The following is a 21,789-nucleotide window of genomic DNA, read 5'->3' as shown; positions in this document are numbered from 1 at the left end:
TAACATTTACGGGTTATGGAGGGAGCAGGTGGACCAGATGAAACGGAGGGGGGAGGTGGGGTGGGGGGGGGAGGGGGGCGGATGAAATCAGCCTGCGGGCTGCCAGTTAGACCACCCTAGTCTAAATTGTTTTTATCATTACTTACAGCAGCCAGCTATGGAAAGTTCATCACTGCCATCCGGGCAATCTTTATCACCATCGCACAGCCAAAGTTTCGGGATGCAAACGTGAGAGTTGGGACATTGAAACAAATCAGGAGCACAAGTGACTGAATCTGTGATAAAAAAAAGAAGTCAGATTACCAACCTCATGCTGGAAAGATTTCAGGTCCACTGTAAAATCAACTCTCTTTCGATTATTTGGCATTTGGGAAATAATATTAGTCTGCCCATGGCTTCCTCTCCCTTGCAGTCTGTTCTGACAAGGCTTAAATTAAATAGCATCTAGAGTAGCAATGGTAGCAACTGTGAAGAAATAGCGATGTGCATGTGTCTACATTTGCGACTTGACCTAAACTTTGCGCAGCCTCAAGAGGCAGGAGATGAAGGTGAGTGCTGGAGGACGGAGGTAGGGGGAAGAATTGTGGAGGTAGATGATGTGGCCAATAAATACTGATAGAGAAAGAAACATAAATAAAACATAAAAAATTAAATAGAAATTTACATAAAATCATAAGACAATGATTAAACAGAACTGGCAGAAATACAACTTGCTTTGAGCTATACTGCCTTGTATTCATTGTCTAGAGAACGCAAGTAAATGAGCTTGTTTAACAAGTGACACATGGGGAGTTGATATTTTGGTCCCTGTCCATCATGAACCATGGTAGAAGTATTTCCTTTTTTTCATAAATGACTTGTCAGTTTGAGACACTTTCAGATATCTCAAAGCAAGGTCATTATGAGAAATTATAACGATGCCCTTATAATGTGATTCTACAATAAACTCAAACCCAAACGGGCATAACAGGTCATAACAGCAAAGTTGTTCTTCCAGACCCTCTGGGCTGTAACCATGTATTCTCATTTGTTGGAAAGATGCTCTGGATGCTTCCCCCAGTTGGCTACATTTCATTAATTTTTAGCCAGATCACTTGATGGTAGCAAGACATGTTATCTCAGAGGGAGAGAAATATTGGCAGGAAATACTTGTCCCTTGTGAATCACCTTCTGCTGGTTGACTGAAGAGCCGCATGGAGGGGAGGTTGTGGACTAGATTGCAGACCAAAGTGTTCAGCTTTACTACTTAATGGGAAATGTTGATACCCGTATGCTCCAAAAAAAAGGAAATAAATTAATCCAATATCCTGTTAAAGAACACCACCAAATTTCAGGAAGCAAGGATGCCAGCATACAATGACACAATAGCAAAACAATGACTTTATTCAAACTTTGCGAGACTGCCAGATCATATTAAGGTTAAACTTTTCTCAATCTGCTGCGGTGTAATGAGGTCAGAAACGCTTCTCAGCTGAAAAAAAAGGAAATGCTTCTACCATACCTCCCCATGTGTCACCTGTCATTGTTAACTGTTAAGAGCCACACATGAAAGGAGTTCTTATTATCCTCTAACAGACACAAATCTGTAGCATTAAAAAGTCTGTTGGATTTGATGAGAGTACCTCCAATGGACATAAACCATTTGCTTGGATGAAGGCAATGTCTCTGTTGTGATGCAGGAATGTTACTGGTTGTTGGGCAGATGTTATATTTTCAAGGTAATAATGAAAGTGCTTTGTAGAGTAAGCAACACCCTACTAATCTCATTTGTAAGTACTTCCTCCTTTCAAGAGTATAAATGCTTGAAGTTCAGTGCAGTCTACCTTTACCCTCACAGCATAGTCAGACATGTAGATAAAATCTGGTTCAGTAAAACTAGGATAAATTGATTAAATTCAACACAACTGAGTTACACAGTTACTGAAAGGGATGCTGGATCTCTAATACATTATACAAGAAAGCACACAAAAATATTACTATCTGGCCTCAAACTGAAGACTTACTACAGAGAGAATTATTTTCATCGGAGGCATCTCCACAATCATCTGTACCATCACAGACCCAGTGATCCGAGATACATTTGTGATTTGCGCATTCAAACTGATTCCAGGTGCAAAACGAATCTGAGAACAAAGACAATTGCAACATTAAGCACTTTCCTACGTTCAACTTCATTATGTTTCTGTGTGTCCTTCAATTCTATTCTCTAAACATTTTGAAACTCTTCTTTCATACTTTCTATTGGAATGGGAAATTCTTGAATGAACAAGGATGGACAATATACTTGAAAATGGATGACTAACTTGGCAATATTAAAAGCCACTTGTTAAGAAAGTGTCCTTTTGATGAATTTTGGGAGCATTATTGCAGCTTGCTCAGCAGGTTTGACCCACACATAAGAACTTGAGCTCATGATATTTGCTGACACTCCAATGCAACTCACTTCAAAATAACTTATTGTGTTAAGTGTATTGGGATGTTTCAAAGTGATAAATCATTATGAGAAACCTGAGCATTATTAGTATGTTCAAGTGAATTGCTTTACTAGGGAATACAATTTATGATATAATATACAGAGTGTTTCCGCTAGGCTTAAATATTTGAATGTCAGGATATATTTTGTAATTTTGCGTTTATAAGCAAAATATGAACTTTCATTTCTACCAAAGACAGAGGTAAATGAAAATTGAAATCTTAAGTATAAAAATGTACTTTCATAAAACCACTGAGCTGATCACAGTGCATGTTAGACCTTGAAAGGCCATTATGTTCAAAACAATAAAATGACTTATTAACAGCCTTTTGGTCTTTTTCTGCGGCATTTGATGGGACAATTTACAAGAATAAATGGCAAACCACATCATTAGATAATAATTTGAAAACTCAAGCATAGGGCATTTCATCAATACGACAGAAAATGCATCTCATTTCTATACTGAGTAGGAAAAAACAGTACTACAGTTAATTTGTGTAACATATATAAAAGATTAGTTACCACAATGGGATTCATCTGCCCCATCTTCACAATCCTTTTCTTTATCACACATCCAGGAAGTGGGAATACATTTCCCACTGGGGCATGCAAAATAGTGTTCTTTACACTTGAGTTTGTGGTGAGCTAAAAAAAACACAAAAAAATGCAGTAATATTTCACAATCCCCACAAGTTTTCCAAACAGAGCCACTATATAATATTTAGTCAGAGAGCATAGTTAAACAAGTGGACCGAATTACATCCAACTTCATGGCAGTGTAGTGCAAGCTAGTGATTACAAATGCATGAGGATTTTTATTTGTTTTAAAACAATATTTAGATCACGAACATTTAATGAAATACATAACCTAATTTATAGTCAAGTCAGCTATGGAGGAGAGATCTGTAATTTCATGCAGTAAGTTTATGCAGACGTGTGGTGTTGTGAGCTTGAATTGCTTAATGGATCAGTTGATTAATTTTCACTGCTTGCGAGATGTTTTTGATGATCTATTCACAGATTCATTTCACCACCTCTTCCTCCTCTGAAATTCAAGGGTATAACAATCCTATTGTAATTGTTCAAAATACTGTAGTTCCCTGCTCCTAAAGTCCCACCCATTCCTCTTAACTAAGAAGAAAAACGCTTTAGACTCATAATTCCAAATGATACTCAAACGCCAAAAGAAAAATCTGTATGTTAATTCCATGTTATTCAAGGGATAAATTCTATCACTATCGCGTAGTTAAATTAGTGCAATTTCAGTCCGATTAGAAGTGGCATAAAACTCCAGGTTTCAAGTGTGAGCATTTGACAGGTTCATTAATGTACATTAACACACATATGGTATTTACAAAATCAATTTGCTGGTTTATCAGATTGGTGAGGCAGAGTGGGATCAATTGAACTGAGTGACAGAGAATGAGAATATGCTCAGGATTCAATGCATGCTATATTGCTGCATTGGAAACCTTTTTGTAGGGAAATGCCAAACAAAGGCCAAGCACAGGAAGCAAAAATAATGAAATAGAGTATGTATTTGAAAAATCTTCCTGTCATGTGCACCTCTGAGTCAGGTCGCCCGTGGCATTACACACTGATATCATTATACTTTTGAAAAATAAATTACTTTCAGTAATACAAAGCTGAAGACGTAAACATGGCTCGAGGCCTGTCGGGAATCCATAGAGCGTTCAATAGCATATTCTTTCATATTTTGGTGCATGGGGCTGTGCTTATTGTCAACATCAACAACACAAAGCTTGCCCTGAGATATTTTTTAACGGATGGAACAGGAATTTTATATTGCAGATAGACAGATCAAAAATCAATGGCAATTTTGGATAAAGAAACTATGCAGTTATGTGACGTTGAGATAGAAGTGTCAGAGACATATTTAATTTTTAAGTACTATTTGATGCTTAAACAATAACTACAATGTCTTACTTTTGGGGGAAATAAATTTATGGGTACAATAACTGCTTTAACACCACTGAGGATTCAATTAAATCATTGAAGCACAATGTGAGCTTTACCAAGACTGCTGCTTTCTGCTTGCAAATGCATAATGGAAAAAAAAATATTTGCCTTTGGCACAGAGTGTGTATTGGGAATAATGCCACTAAAAGATGTCAATCAAAATATCTTCAAAATAATACAATGGCAGTCTTAGTCCCAAAGCACATTTGTTCAGCGTGGTAACCGTTCTTAATTAAGCATTTAGAGACTAGCATTTCATGTTTCTCATATGGCTTGTTGTTCTCATTTATCAAGATCACTTTGTAAGATTTTGCTGTCTCCTTTGAGTTCACAATCTTGTCTAGGATTGTAACTTCCTTCCTTATTAACCTTTGCAGTTTTAAAGTTGAAATAACCTTGTAGGTTTTTTTTCTTTTAAAATAAAATCTCATATGTAAAATTTATCAATTCATTTATGAAATTCCAAGCAACTACTATTGACTGGACAGCCCAATTCCATTAGTTTAGTTAATTCCTCAGGAGAATGCCATTTGATTAGTGACCAGTGCTCTACTTAATTTAAATCCATGTTCACTACTTATAGTGTTTGTAATCATCAAAAACCTTTTACCATGTCTGCTTGAAGTAAATTTAAGGTGAATTGCAAGGTTAAAGCCCTATTTCAGTCTCCTCTCCTGTAACATTTCAAAACTGAAAGCTTTAAAAAGACAATTGGAAGGAGAATATGGTATATTTTTGCACTATAGTGCACATCTAGTACACCTTCCTAGAACTTATTTATTACAGTTGTGACCTTGTTTATTGATCAATAAGGGGAAAAACTCAGACAATTCTCTGTCAAATAACATTTCCATAGAGCATATACTTGAAATAAACTCTTCAAATGTAAAGTCTCTAATGTATGCAAATCAGTGAGTGAGCCTTCAGCCATTCTGCTCCAGGTCTCTGGAATTCCAAATTCCTAAACTCCTGGAGTCCCTCATCCTGAACCCTCCTTTTAAAGCTTGGTTTACTTGTTGGTGAGTCAAAATCTAGAGTGTGTAAATATGTGATATCTAGGGAGTTTAGGAGAAACATCTTCATGCCGAGGGTAGTGAGAATGTGGAACTCACTGCCACAGGATGTGGTTGAGGCAAATAGCATCAATATATTTAAGAGTCAACTTGAAGGAGAAGGGATTGGAAAGGAAAACCTGAGTGAAACAAGAGGAACTGAGAATTATGTGGAATATAAAAGGAGTGTAAACACCAGCACAGGCTAGTCAGGCTGAAGGTATTTGAGTGTATACTCTCTATCTAGCGATGTAACTATGTAAAAATTACAAAACAAAAGTACCCTGGCAATTTAACTCATCCGTATAGTCACCACAGTCATTGGACCCATCACATATCCAGGACGGGAGAATACAGAGGGAGGTGCTATTGCATTTTATGAAGTTTGCAGCTTTCACTCCAACTCTGTAGAAGTTATTACATGCTGTGTTACCTGAAGACAAAAGAAATATAGATTGGATTGTGAAAACAAAGAATGATTCGATGAAACAATTTTGGTCTCACGGCTACAGAGCTTTTTATTATTACTATCCCCTCTTTTATAACATTTGAAAAATCATCACAGACTTCCTGTCAGTGCCACACAAGACAGCATTTTTACCAAGGACACCTTGTAATTATGTGGATGCTCCGTGAATGAGCTTTTCATTCCCTGTGAATGACAACAAAAGTAGATCTTAAAACTTTTCTGTAAAGGTTATAACTTACTGCAATTTATTTCATCAGAGGCATCTGCACAATCCATTATCTGGTTGCATTTTGCTGATTTCGCAATGCAAGTACCATCTCTGCATCTAAATTCAGACCCACTGCATGTAGAATCTGCAATACATATGTCAAAAGATAGAGGAGCTAAACACTAAATTGAATTTACTTACACCAACGCAACAGTCGTGACTTTCACGCAAACAGTCTCAGTTTGATTGGAGGTCAAAAGATCTCCGAGGCAATGATAAACAACAACAAACAACTGTATAACATTAATCTTCAATTACAGAAAAGAAAATGTCATCCAATATTTTGTATGATACAATGTGAACAATTACAACATTTTCTCATGCACGAAAGAATGCTGATATTTACTTGTGCCATTTACACCCTAGCTAGTGAAGTAATATCAATTGGAAAAAAAAATCAGTGCTAATGCTGCTCACAAATACTATTCCGCTACTTACTGTTGCAAGACACTTCATCAGAGTTGTCAGCACAATCATCCACTCCATCACACCACTTTGCATTAGCAACGCAGCGTCCGTTGTAACAATGCTTAAATCCTTTTCTACAGTTCCTGTTAGCTGATGAATAGATACCGAGAGAAATAAAAAAAATTGAACAGGAATGTATCAAATTGATTACACTGATGGATAACATGTCCCATTAAAAAATAAAGCATTTCAATTATTTAATTTCCCGAAGTATGATCGGAACTTAATTAGAGAATCAACTTTGCCCACCCCACACCTAATAGTCTCTCCCCTTGTCCATGTCTCCTGCTTTAGCTTCTCATTCTCCATTTAAGATATTTGGGAGTTATCCCCCTTGATAGCTGTTGAACTCAGAGTAGGAGAGCATTTACCACTAATCTACGGAATTTTTTTTTGATGATGTTTCAAATCCAGTTTGTTCAATTCTTTGGCTTTCATGCCAATTGTACTGCTTATGATGCATAGATATTATAATAATAATGCTTACACCTGATGCACAGATATAATAATAATAATGCTTGCCTTTTGCATCAGGAGGACGCCTCAAAGCACTTCACCAGATTAACAGTGACTGTATATTTCTAGATGAACACCGGTATGCACGAATAAACCAAACTTTTTCTAGTTAGTTATTTCAGCAATTTTTTAAAATTTATTTTTGGTCAGCCGGGGGTCTGACACATGCGGAAACCCATCACCATGCTTAAAAGTATACAAACCAAGCTGAGATTTCCACGCATCCCACCTACACGTGGAAATCCCAGAGATAGATAAGTGGAATGGAATGCACACTCTCTCACTGGAGGCTCACATCCTGATTACCTAATTCCAGAAAGTATTGGGTGCAGGTTGGCAAGAGCCAACGCTTGGGGTTGTGCATTGGGGTAACTGCTGGAGTCTAACCAGATAAACTGCAAAGCTCGCCATTGATATTGCTGCTGTTGCTTGTCCAGCAAGGACCATCCTACCCGTTTGATTGGCTTGCAGGTTTAACGAGAGTTGAGTGGGATGACTGCCTGCCCCCAGTGACTGGTCAGCCCTTCCAGGTCCCGCCGATGAGTCAGGCTGGGTTCTGCTGCCATCAGCGGTGCCCTGGAATATCTCAGACCTGCCTGGTTCAGGAACCAGACTACTGAGACCTCCACAGAGGGCTGGCTCGATTCTGACATTCAGTGCCAGGCACATCACCTTTCACCAACTAGTGATGATTAGTTGTAAGGTCTGCTTCTCTGAGGTGGGATAAGTACAGAAGCAGCTTTCCACTCTATCTAAGCAATATTATATGTCAACCAGGAGCTGGAGTGGGTGTCTGAAATGTAAAAGTGTTCCATTCTGATTATTTCTCATATACATGATCATAATAATCATTGATTATATATATATATACACACACATATATACTAGATAGATATACTATATATATGAATATTCTATGTATTTAAATACTTTGAGACAGTCTCCCAACACAAAAGGTACCACATAAATATAAATTGTTTTGTATATTTATGCTGTACAAATTAAGGTAAAGAAATTGTACAGTTCCTGCTTGGGCAAGAAGTGACCATAATCACATCCTGTAGAAGAAAGGTTCTCAAAGTCCACAAACCTGAAAATCACCAACAAACTGATTTAAATGAACTTTTCTCTTTACCTTGTGTATTGCTATTGTTACCCAATGATAAAATGCTAGACACTTGAAACAATCCTGTCTGTTTTTGGTCTTTCAACCAAATTCTTGTTAAGGCGATCGATATGGAATGTGGAACTTGCTACCACAAGGAGTTATTGGGGCAAATACATAGATGCATTTAAGGGGAAGCTAGATAAGTACATGTGGGAGAAAGGAATAGAAGGTTTTGCTGATAGGCTTAGTTGAGAAAGGGCAGAAGGAGGCTCACATTGAGCACAAACACAGACATGGGCCAGTTGGGCCGAATGGCCTGTTTCTGCACCGTATATTCTATGTAATTCTATTTAGTTCCATGTAATGCCCGTCATATGCTTCCACTTTCATTTTGTGTTCTTTTTGTATTCTTTTTCCAATTGTGGTTCTTCACTGCTTGCAGTGAAAAAAACGAATGCCTTCAACGTAGCTCTTGGTAAGATTAATGGGAAAAGACAACAGCTTTGAAAGCATTCAGTGAACAAGAGTCAAATCTGAGCCAAGATGATTTTCTGATTTGCAAAGAAGATGCAGATTGCAAAAGGAGACACTTCTGAAAATCTAACCCCAAGCGATAAGTCACCACAGCTACTGATGGAATTTTGAGAATAATGATGTTGGGTGAAAAAGCTAATGCACTCTTACTGACGTACACTTACTACTGGTAAAATAGATTACCTACCACAGTATGATTGCTTCTCATCCGATTTATCTTTGCAGTGAACAATCCCATCACATGTTAAATGGTATCCAATGCAATCTCCATTTCCACATTCAAACTCAGTGTGAATATTGCACAGCGAGTTCCTGGCTGAAAGAAGTGGCATTATTTTTCAAATATAATGCAAGTCATTTACATTCAGAATGTATCACAGCATCACAGAAAAATATCAAAATTTATATCCAGCAATTCTACCTGTGACTATTTTTCCCAGGTTATTAAAAAAACACTGAGTTGTTCCCTATTTATGACCATCTCTACAAAATTAATCAATGCCCAACCACCACCTGAGATGCCTGTTCACATCCCTGTTAGAGATCTGTACTAAATTGGCAAGTTCAAGTGCAAACATCAGGTGAGACTGGAAATTGAACTTGAATATCTTATTTGAGAACCCTACTCGCTAACAGTATAATCCTTGCATTTGATATGGAGCTTTGAAATTTCTCAAAACAGTTCACAGTATTACTTGTAGATGCAGCAACTCTGTATTTTGCAGGTAAATGTGGGAAACAATTTACAAACCAACATACATTTATATAGCGCTGTTCACGTCAGGAGGACATCTCAAAGCATTTTTCTGATTGGGCACCTGAGCTACGGGTGGGGGGGAGTTGAGAATGTTGGGGTGGGGAAAGCTGAGCATGGTGCAGGTGGTGAGGAATTAAACTGAAAGCGCGATGAAAGAGATAGACATTGAGGCAGGTTTTAAAAATGGGGAAGGAGGAGCAAGATAGAGGGATGCCAGGGCGGAGTTCCAAAGAATGGGGGCAGAATTGCTAGAAGTTCACCACTGATGGCGGGTGTGGAGGATGAGGCAGAGGACATGATGCAGGCCAGCGTTTGCTGAGTGGAGGGATGGACCTCTTGGTAGGTTGTAGGGGGACAGGAAGCTATTTCATATAGAGGCAATTGTTGAGCTTACCAACGCATCTGTTGTTATCTAACTGTATTCGCTCTCCTCTACAAGAACAATTGACTTGGCCATCAGCAGTCAACAGACATAAGTCATGACAACCTCCATTCATTATCTTGCATGGAGACAGTTCACCTGGTTTAAAATAAGTAATTTTCTATTACAAAAAATACAAATCTCTGTTAATAATTCTGCTCATTTATTTTAAAAGAAAACAAAACTGCAAGGAGCTCTGAACCGCCCTTCAATCCTTCTACACAAAGAACATTTCAAAAATTAGTAAATATTAAAAATAATAATTCTTGTACTTGCTTTAGAATCTTTCACATCAGGAGGATATCTCAACGTGCTTCACAGGACACTACTATGAAGTGTAGTGACTGTGTAATTTGTAGGCAAATGCAGCAGCCAATATATGCATATAACAATGACCCACAAATAGCCAGAAAATGAATGGCCAATTTTATCTTGTGGGTTGTTGATCAGGACACAAGGAGAAGCTGACTTTTCTTTGGATAGTGCCAAGGATCATAAACATCCACCTAAACAGCAGGCCCGGCATTGGCTTAACATCTTATCCAAAGGGCACCACCTCCAACAATGCAGAAGCATTTAGTTGGAATGCCAGCTTAGATTATGAGTTGAAAGTCCCAATGTGGGGCATGAGCTCAATAACTTTCTGACTCAGAGGTGAGAGGGCTACTGACAGAGCCAGGCTGACATCAATAGTATTGATCACTTTTTATTACTAAACCAGATCTGCACTTGGTTTTGAATTAAACTTATGAATACTGGGGTACAGCGCTATGTTTCAATATCCTGACCTGATCGTCACATTTGCTAAGCAGTGTACAAAAAGACCTAAAGTGGCTGAAATTTAGGAGAAATGTTTACTTAGTCAAATGCATTTGATTTTGATGCACAAACTCTGGGCTGAATCATAGCTTGAATGTTCTGAGTGGGGTACCAAGCCCAAACTCAATAAATTTTGCATTAATGAAGGGAACACATGTACCTTCCACCAACTTCTGACCAGAGGTTTATTTATTTAAACTATTTGGCTCTTACTCTTCTATGACATCCTTGTTGGTGTTGAGCCAAGAGGAAATTGGCATGAACTTGGAGTTGTATTAGAACCAACTTGTAGTTGTAATATGCAACAAACACTTAACACAATCTCTGGAGGGGAAACTGAAAGCTCCTTAATATTGCTGCCTCCAGCAAGTCAAATATACATTCACTGAGAGTCCTGTAGGAACCTTTCAGTTCGCAGCAGCAGATCAAACAATCTTTCACTGGTAAAGTATCCAGCATTTAGGTCTATTTGTGAAACCAAATATTTTGAATGTCATGCTTCTTATTCAAGATTAACACATGCACATATAAAATCCAAACTGCAAGCACATAATCTTTATCCAATGTAATCAAATATAATACAAAATTACATTTGTATAGTACCTTTCATGTCGGGAGGATGTCCCGAGGTACTGGACGGTCAGGGATTTGGACCTGAGCTGGGGGTCGGGATCGGGGAGGGTGGAGGGCAGAGAAGGTAAGGATGGTGGCCAAAGGTTCAGTTCGAAGAGGAGGGTTTTGAGACACGCCTTGAAAGGGAGCAAGGCAATGGGAACGTGGGATGGAGTTCCATAGGGTAGGGGCAGAAAGGCTGAAGGCCCGACCACCGCTGGTGGGGCTGGCCGGGCGGTGGACATACAATTTAATATAACATAATAAAATATCTAGTATTAACCAGGGAAAATAAAGTTTAAATACTGCATTACCATATTGAGTGTAACTTACACATGTTGGTATCATTTGCTACAACCATAATTCCCATAGGCTGATGTGCTGTGTCTGAGCGCAGGACTTTTATATTTCCTCCTGTGTACTTATCACAGCGCATTACAGATCTCTGCATCCAATCTGTCCAGAAGATGTAATCGCCATAAATAGCTAACCCAAAGAAAGTTCCTGGTCCAGATTTCAGAATCACCTGTGTTTGTCGCAAGCAAGAGAGAAGAATCAAACAAAGAATGCTGGTCATGATGTAGGCCTATTGTTATAGACTATTTTACTCAAATAACAATTGCTTCTCAGCACTTTGTTGCATATTTGCTTTCTGTAGATATTTAAAGACACGGCGACAATATTTACTATGAGTTACTGAAATAATTCTTGTGGAGACACACGATGCATGGAAACACAGCAACCATTTTTTGTTTAACTATACCCTATAAACAATTACTAAATGACTGATGATCTATACAAATAAATGGTTTTGGTGACAGAAAATGAAATTCTTTATTCTTTAGTTGTTTTAAATTTTTTGTTTTGAAGTCTAATTTATCATTGAACAATCTGTACTCTTTAATGATCAAAATGACTAAACTGTTCTCATTTAGTCAGATTCTAGGACCTTAAGATGAACTTGAAACGCCATATTGTAATAACTCAGTGGTTATAGAAAGAGACAAGTCATGAAAGGAAGTTCAATCACTCTTTTGTGCACTAAATAATGATTAATGAATGTCAGACCAATTATTATCAAAGATTAATCTGCCTTAATTGCCACAAATTATATTCTTAGTCAATGCTGAGCTGTAATTTACAATGAAACTTAATGACTTCAAGCAATGTAGACTTTACAGTACTTCAGATAATGTAGGAATGTGCAAAAGGGGTCAACCTGCTGACAGATAGGGATATAAAACAGCCCTGACTATAGAGATTTGGTGATCTGCCAACAGGAAAATGGCAAAGGAAAGAATTATATAGTTTACCAAGTAGTGGAAGGTCATATGTGACAGGGAACAGAGAGAGAGTAATATAAAAAAGGGCAAGCGGAGGGAATATTTATTTCTGCAGTAAATGGTCCTGAGGCGATAAAATGCCATATATAGAGAATATGGCCTGTTTCTGTGAAGCAAAAGGGGCTAAAGTGAAAGTAAACAGCTGCTCTCAATAATCACAAAGTGCTGAAGACAAATGTTTGGTCAGAGATTCACACAGAACATAGTTTCTTTCCTCTTAATTTTGCTTTAATGCCTTTAACTTGGCAGTTAACACAGCAATTCAAGGATTGCAAATCATGATACTGAATAGTTTATAAATTCCTTGGAATCTGAAACAAATTTACTAAATTATTAAAGTGAGCCAAGCTACACATATTAAGTATGAGTGAATGCTGCACTCTCCATAGGGCAACCCCGAAGCAGCACATATGAAAAAAGCAATCAAGTTGTCGCTAATTGTGGTTCTAACATACTACAATACTGCATTTCTCAACATGGCATTATCCACCATTGAATCCAACGAGAAATTAAAGGTACTGTATGACTACATTATAGATCAAATTGTCTCTTAATTTGTACTTTAAGCATAATTATTGTGAAATAAATAACTTGTTTCACATCACATGTCATTCAATTGTTGCTATTAACATAAATTACCATTTAAAATAGTTTTGTTAAAGTGTCTTATGGAAAAACAAAATACATTTCTCAGAGGAATTCAGATCATGTGATATATAAAGCGCTGCTGACATTTGATGTGGAAATATTGACTGTAAGTGCACCTATTTCAAGTTTCCTATTGCTGCCTCAGTAGTCACACAGCCTGCTGACGTGCATTGTATAAGGCCACTCAAAGGGTTTTACACAATTTTACCGTAAAGTGAATTGACTGTATATTTTGTGGATGAAACACTGCAGCCAATTGCGCAGAGCAGTATCCCACAAATAGTTGTGGATTGAGTGCCCAAATTATTATTATTATTATTTTTTAAAGGCATTATTACCTCCAGAAAGTGATCTGCCATTTGACTAACAACCGGATTCCTACTTACTGCTAGGTAAACAGAGGCGTGTGGAGTAAGAAAACTTTGTTAAGGTTTTGCCCTGCCTGGGAATCGAACCTGGGTCCTCTCACTTGTGAGATGACTGCTCTAACCAATATGCTGCACTTGAATCTAAGTGTGACTAGGACTCATGGAAGCTGACCCCCAACAGGACTTCAGATGAAATGAGAAAACTGGAAGGGTGGGGAGTTTAGCCAAATTAGGGTCAATAACTGAAGACCTTGTAGATAGATATTGCTCCAATTTCTATTTACTCACAGATTCATTTAATAATCACAAGTTTTGACTGAATGTGCACATTCATCACAATATAGAAACTTCGATACAAAATGGTCAACTTACATATCGGTCCGAGCCATCATATTCACACCTTTCAATTCTTCCCACTGAACCATCTGAGAAATAGAGTTTCTCCACTTTATGATCAACTGTAAGTCCATTTGGCGTGAAGATGTCGATGCTAACAATAATCTGAACGTTTGCTCCCGACAAGGTTGCTCTCATTATACTAGGTTGTTGTTCATTCCAGTTTGTCCAGAACATTAAGCTAGGCAAGGTAAAGAATCACTATGTCAGACCATGCAGAGATTCATAGTCCATAAATAGTATCTAATGGCTTAACTCTATTATGGAAAATATTTTAGGGTTGCTCACTTCGAGCCTCTCTTAGTTACTCTGGTAGATTTCATCTATGATGATCTAATAATAACAATCCTTATTACGTCATCATGATGTCTCACAGCACTTCACAGATTATATTGCAAAGTGAATTGATTGTCTATTTTGTGGGGAACGCTGTAGCCAATTACATACAGCAGTGTCCCACAAACAGTTGTGGATTGCGTGATCAAATTATTATTATTTTATTATTTGGGATTTTTGCGCCCGGTAAGCCAATCGACTAACAATTGGGTTTTACTGCTCGGTAAAACAGAGGCATGTGGAGTAAGGAAACTTGCCTAAGGTTTCTCCCCGCTCGGGAATCAAACCTGGGTCCTCTCGCTTGCGAGGCGAGTGTTCTAACCAATACTCTACAGAGTAATAGTGATTTTGTATCTACTATTTGAATTTGGTGCTATATTTTTATATATATAGGGAAGTTGGTTGGAGAACTATATTATTGGGCTGTCCTTGAAAAAACTCCTTGGAATAATACCTATGTTGTCAAACAGGGATTTTTGATACTCGTACCGGCATTAAGGAAACATTTTTTGTATGAGGAAGCATGCCTAAGGCAGTGAGTGATAAATGTTAAGAAATGCAACATATTTCTTCTTCTTATCCAGCGTACTGTGAAGCATTGCAAGGTCATGCGTAACAAAGGACAGATACAATGTCTCCTACACTATCTCGTTAAAGTATACGATTTTCTCATAGTTTCCATCACTGTAGTTTTTCTGGATGACACTGTCAATTATTGTTAAATTTTAGCTCAGAATTTGTCTGGTAGACTTGATGTCCACAAGGAACCAAACTTAATTTAAGATGCAGCTACCACAAAAAAGAAACAATTTTATCTTATCTGTCTAGGTTGGATTCATCGTAAGACACCAGAGCTGCAAATAACGTTTGAACATTAATTTCCTTCCAAAAAAGTTTAATCAATTTTGCAATCAATAATAATAATTTTGTATTTCTTTCTGATTTTAGAAAATAAAATAACTAAAGAGTAATTTATTTTGTTAATTATTAGAGGCAATCCTTAAATTAAATAAGCCTGTTTTTCTACTGAAATAAGTAGCAATTGTGAATAAAACCAAACAATGTTGTCTGGTTTCAAATTTATTTAAAAAGAGGGAGTTTGTATCCTTTTAAAAAGTAAAAATTGAGAGTTGGAACTCAGATTAGTTTTAATAATCTTTTATTCATTTTCTTGCTTCTTTTCATTAATTACTTGAGAGCATTTCATGTCACTGTAAGCACTCGTTTTTTAATAAAAAGAACTCACAAAGAAAAAATAAATATTAAAAACCATCATTGGCGCTTCTCTTCACACCTGTGATAAAAGCATTCAACTCCTTTCTGCCATTGGGCATAAAGTTGCACAGAGTTCAAGTCACCTTCCAGCAGTGGGTCCATGTGATCATTATTCATATGTGAGCTCTGATACCCACTCTCTCTCTTATGGATTGTGAGGGATGTGTGGGGAATTACAGTTGAGACCAATCCTGTGTCCCATATAGACACCTACAATTGGTGGGTCACTGAAATGTAATCGTGAATTTAGATTGCTGCCTTCCAAAAGCAGTTTATCCCAGCAGGTGTGAATTCCTGCTGATGATTTCACTTAGATCACTTGGAAGGAGATGAGTTGCCTTCCTGCAGTTTATTTGAGGACAAGTCCATTTATGTTGCTCTTATATTTTGTGGCCCCAAATTCTAGACTAGGGCTTGGAGGAGCTAACTACAACAACAACTTTATAGCGCCCTTCATCCAGGCAGTGTTTGGGAGCGTTCAACAAACTACCCACTTTCTCATCCACAAATGAGATATGCGAAGTGAGAGAAGGGAACGTAGGTTTAAAGAGGACTATAGACTATACCGTAACATGTACATTTGCAACCTAATTTTTAAGAAACATGTGAAGAATTACCTTGAAATTCATACTGGGTTTTATAGGAGAGCAGAACTCAATAAGTACAAATCATGAACCGTGCCTGTTACTTCATAAGAAGAAACTATTAATGTTCTTACTTGTGACACTCATCCAATGCTAGCACGTGGGGATGGTCTTCAGAAGACATTGCCACAATGATTTCCCGGTTGAAGGCACCAAATCTATTTTGATCAATTGTGTGTCGAGTGATGGTTGAGGTTGTAGAACTCGTCCAGTAGAGAGTATCCCAGGCTTTGTGATATGCCAAACCCTCAACTGATCCCACATCTGTTGAAACAGAATACAATATAACAGCTTCAGAATGTGTTCTTGTTTCTCTCAAAAAAGCATGTTTCAAATACAGTAACGTATTCGGCTTATTGAGCATATTCCACCACTGCATTGGATCATGGCAGATATACTTGGGTTAAAGTTGCACTGAATTTCAAAGGACATGTGTATGGATATGCCACCGTTATTTATTTGTACCATCATTTGGAGAGGGTTTTATTGCACATGGTCATTTTTTACACCACTGCCTCTCATTTAAATGGAATCGAGGTCCCTTCTGCCTGGTCCAATGGCACTATTCGGAAAGAGAAGGGCGTTTCCTGGCAATCAATCCAGTAGATAAAATTGGTCATTCACTTCACGACTGTTTGTGGAATTTTGCTGTGGGTAAATTCACTGACACATTCCACCACAAAATACACAATCAGTGTACATAAAGACAGTAAATCTTGTGAACTGCTTTGAGACACTTCAATCACACGATCATTCTTCCCACTTTATCTCTGGGGCCTCTCTCATTACCCTTGTTATAAGTAAGATTTGGTCTTCATCAGCTTACTCATGTTTGTGCAGCAATAACGGAGAAGGCTAATTTACCCACTTGCTGAAAATTTACACTTCAACTCCACCAGCAGAGATTCCCACTATAATTCCTGTATCAGATGCCAAGAATACTGACATGGAATGTGTGTGCCAATTACCACAGCAGCATCAAGAACTTCTTTACTCTTGTCAATTATAGACCAGCAGCAGGATTAGAAAAGGTAAAGTGCTAAGGAATAATAATAATAGTAATCCTTGCATTTGATATAGCGCCTTATCACGTCTTCAAGAGGTCTTCAAGATGTCTCAAAGCACCTCACAGAATATACTGTAATGTGAATTTACTGTATATTTTGTGGGCGAAACACGGTAGCCAATTGCGCTGTGCAGTGTCCCACAAACAGTCTCAGATTGAGTGACCAATTTTTTTTTGAAGGAATTATTACCCTCGGAAAAGCGATCCGCCAATCGACTAACAACCAGGTTCCTACTTACTGCCAGGTAACAGAGGCATGAGTAAAAACTTGCCAAACATTCTAACATTTCAGGCTGCCGGGAATCGAGCCCAGGTCTCTCGCTTTCAAGGCGAGTGCTCTAACCACTGAGCTACAGGAGTCCACATGCTTTCCAGGTGAAGTAATAACACCAACCATAACAACAACAAAAATAACATTAACTTGCATTGATATTGTGTCCTTCAAATGTCTCGGAGCACTTAATAACCTAGATATGACAATGTCTGCTTTCTTTTTCTTATTTTAAATGAAAGTCGGTCTCTTTTGTGCAGATGAGCTAAAGACTGAATTACTTGCTTGTGACTCAAGTGCTGAGCAGTGCTCATGAATAGTCATAAGGTGCACACTCAGGACTTCAAAAGTGAAATTCTGTTCAGACCTCACAGGGGACAGATCACTGTACAGCCCTAGGAAGATCTGTAAACACTTTGTTGTGCGTTGAATCCTGCACAGAATGGCAACAAAATATGTGTTACTACTGCCAAGCTTTTGGAGATGAACAATGTCAGACAGATGGTGAAGGTAGGCAACCATGGGAGGTGCAAAGGAAACAGATCATGTTGTCACAAGGGATGTAACACCATCATCCATAATTCTTTTCATAGGGGAGGTAGGAGCCTCAGATACAGGCTTACACATGATGTGTTGTAACAAATAAGGTGATGTCTGCATTCTCAATTTGTTGTATCTCTTATAGGAATAGATGCTATTTAATAAATCACCTGGAAAACAGTCATAAGATGATTTGTATTCAATGACTACAAAGAGCTTCAATAATAAAACACTGAAGGAAGAAAAAAAAAGTTCTATGTCAATTATATCATGAGACCCAAAGAATGCTTTGACTTCCATTTTTAAATGAATAAATGATTATTTACAATAACATATTCCAAAGAAAACCAATGTTTCTCAATTTTTAAAGAATTGTTGACATGATGACTTGCAGATTTCATCACTACACAAATGCTACGTTTCGAAGGAAGTGGTGAACTAGCAAACGTGCTTGGTGCGATTGCCCTACTTATTCAGAACACTGCACACATTAAAGAAATGGCTCGACCCTACAATGGAATGAATTTATGGATTGGGTATTCTGTATTCACTTACGAACAGATTTAAAAAAGTATAAACCCAGATCAATAATTTAGGATGTATCAAGACAGTAGAACAAAAGGGCATAGGTTTAGAGTTGTAAAGGGCAATTTTAAAGCAGATACCAAGAAGTTTTTCTTTACACAGAGGGTAATCAATAACTCGAACAGGTTGCCAGTAAAGATGCTGGAGGTCAGGACACTGGACTCATTTAAAAATCAGCTTGATGTAGTGATGTGGGGATGGTAGGGTGAGTGTTGTGGAGGGATGAAATTGGATGGGATGAAGGGACTTCTTTATCCAGATGTAAACCAATCTTGTGATCTTGTGAATATGATTAGAAATGTTAAAACCTTGCTACTGTCCTAGCTGAGATTGACAAACTCAGCACTTACTGATGATCAATTCTGGTATATACACTTCAGCAGTAACTGACCCCGGGGTGGCCATTGAGCCATTAGTCTAACTACTGTATTTAGGCTTTTAATAATAACTTTAATAGTATTATTATTTGAGGTAGATTTCTAATATGCAAACACATATTTTAAAGTATTTCATTCTGGAGTGAAATTGGATGCATTTTATGCTTTTCTATAGAAAGCACTGTAATACATTTGTTGACATTAAAGCAGCCAAATCAAATTGTTTTAATCCCTACATTGGGAAGTCAGGAAATAATTCAAATCACTGCTTTTATTGTGGGTGATCCAAATGCACGTCAGCGGTAGGAACATTGTAACAATAGAGAAATAATACAAGAGGTCACTTCACTATTTGAAAAGAGGCAGATTTAGTTATCAGTGAAATGCAATATAAATGCTCCAGAAGAACGCTCCTGAAGCTGACCTCTCCTTCAAGTTAGTTCATCAAAATGGTGTAAACAATAGGAAATGTGTCCCCAGGATGTCTATAAACACTAGATTAATTCTTGAAGTTTCAAAGCTCTCTCCTTGATAGTGACTTTGATGTATCTACTGGACCTCATGCCGAGTCAGTAAGGAACCACAGTGGTTGTTTCAATGGTAAAGAAACGCAGATGTTATCATTGATGTGTCTGATATATTACCCTGTCCTTTCCAGTACTTAACTGCCCACCACCAATTTTATGTATTGTATGTGCTTAGGTTCCAATCTATCCATTACATCCATCACCTGTGTTTTGTTTTACAGTTCTCGATCCCATTATCAGCCACATAACATTACATCACGATTGATAACTTCCGAACAAAATCTTCTTCACAACTTCCACTATAATCCTTATTGATGAGATTAAAATATCCTGTCACCAGTCACCAAAAGTCCAGAAATAGATATTCATTGCACTTCCTCTGTGCAGATCACATTTCAATTGAACACCTTTGCAACTGAACATGCTGTTTCCTTCCTTCGGATTTCCCCATCTCAGAATATTTCCATCACCAAAAAAAAACCTTTAAAAATATTTCAACATCAATATGAAATTAACTCACAAATTTAGACTTCAAGAGCCTGTGCAGGTCTGAGAGCCAAAGTAAAAAGACTCATATGTACGTTGACATTAATTAATGGTAAGGATACTTAATAATAATCATTGCGTTTGATACAATGCCTTATTATGTGGCTCAAATGGCTCAAAGAGCTTCACAGGATTTACTGTAAAGTGTGGTGACTGTGTATTTAATGAGAATATTTTAAAGTGAGGTAGACTGATATTTTGGTGGTAGAAGTATTAAGGGGTTATGGAAAATAGTCAGGGCAATGAGTTTAAAAGATTTGCCAAAATATAAAACTGGTGGAACAGGTTTGATGGACTAATGGCCTCCTCCTGTTTCTGTTTTCCCATGTTCCTGTGTAATCATAGTATTTTGAAAATTTCTTTCAAAATGTGTATCTTTTTACAGATAAAATATAATATGAACTAATTGGAAATTAACTAGTTATACGGTAGACATTTTCAGCCAGTCTGATTTCAAGAGTATAAAAGTGCTACAGGTATTGGAGAAAGGAATGGGATTATTTTATTTTACCTTGAAGATGTGATAACGTACTATAACAAATGCAAGGTTTATTATTATTATAGTTAGACCTTTTTAACTGATTAAACTCTGGCATTCCCCAATTCACACCCAGTTGTCCCCAATATTTGGATCTCACACCATTGTAAGCAAAGCATGTGCTGGAATCTATTGGCAGAGGTATGAGAAGAAAGTTTTCGAAGTACTAATGTGATTAACCCATTTCCAACAGCAACTTTACAATTGGTGGTGAAAGCAAAAAAGTTAGCAGAATTTTATTTGTACTGATTTAGAAGAAATTCAAAGCATTAAAGTGTGACAGGGAAACTTCACAGAGCTGGATTCATCCCAGAATTTCGGAAAATATGAGCAAAGGAATAGGTCTATTCGTTGGTTAATAGGTCTGGTTAATAGGTCTAGAAATTTCACTTAAACCCAAAGGAATGTTCATGCAATTTAGATATTAATATTGGAAGAGCAAGATATGAATCATGGAATAGACCAGAGTCAGTGAGGAAAATGCTTTGAGAACATTTTCCAGGAAACTATCATTGTTCAGCTTAAAAGCTTAGTATCCATAAGGGTAAGCGCAACATTTTCATAAGCAACAGTTTGTACATAATAACATTCTATCATACATTAAAAGGAAAATAAGTTAGTGGATGAGGCTACACACAATCAGAACTAAATATAGAAAGTTGTTAAGAAATGCCACAAGTTTGACCCTAATGTACCCTTGTTGAAGTTTTATTGACCCTATTTAATCTGATGAGAGATTCAAATATATGAGAGAAGCACAATTGTTGGCCTTGTCAATTGGCATTCCAAGACATTTTCAGTAATCTTATTTAATGTAATTATAGACCAAGTTGCATTCCCTGCTTTCAATAC

At 37.4% G+C, this 21,789-nt stretch overlaps 1 protein-coding gene across 1 annotated transcript in view; it reads right to left on the bottom strand.

The window, feature by feature from the left end:
• LOC103180487 (low-density lipoprotein receptor-related protein 1) overlaps positions 1–21,789 on the bottom strand; it is a 552,054-nt gene that overhangs the window by 121,248 nt on the left and 409,017 nt on the right. The window contains exons 42-52 of the mRNA XM_042336207.1: positions 16,562–16,751; positions 14,209–14,413; positions 11,811–12,003; positions 10,020–10,145; positions 9,056–9,184; positions 6,681–6,800; positions 6,214–6,327; positions 5,789–5,938; positions 2,996–3,127; positions 2,004–2,123; positions 147–275 (exon numbers count right to left, since the gene is read on the bottom strand). Of these exons, the coding sequence (XP_042192141.1) occupies positions 147–275; positions 2,004–2,123; positions 2,996–3,127; positions 5,789–5,938; positions 6,214–6,327; positions 6,681–6,800; positions 9,056–9,184; positions 10,020–10,145; positions 11,811–12,003; positions 14,209–14,413; positions 16,562–16,751 (1,608 nt within the window). The remainder of the gene's footprint in view (positions 1–146; positions 276–2,003; positions 2,124–2,995; positions 3,128–5,788; positions 5,939–6,213; positions 6,328–6,680; positions 6,801–9,055; positions 9,185–10,019; positions 10,146–11,810; positions 12,004–14,208; positions 14,414–16,561; positions 16,752–21,789) is intronic.

This window comes from Callorhinchus milii, unplaced genomic scaffold, assembly GCF_018977255.1.
Source record: "Callorhinchus milii isolate IMCB2004 unplaced genomic scaffold, IMCB_Cmil_1.0 Scaffold6, whole genome shotgun sequence".
Lineage (NCBI taxonomy): Eukaryota > Metazoa > Chordata > Chondrichthyes > Chimaeriformes > Callorhinchidae > Callorhinchus > Callorhinchus milii.
Note: the sequence above shows the minus strand (reverse complement) of the source record. Positions and strands in the feature narration are given on the sequence as shown.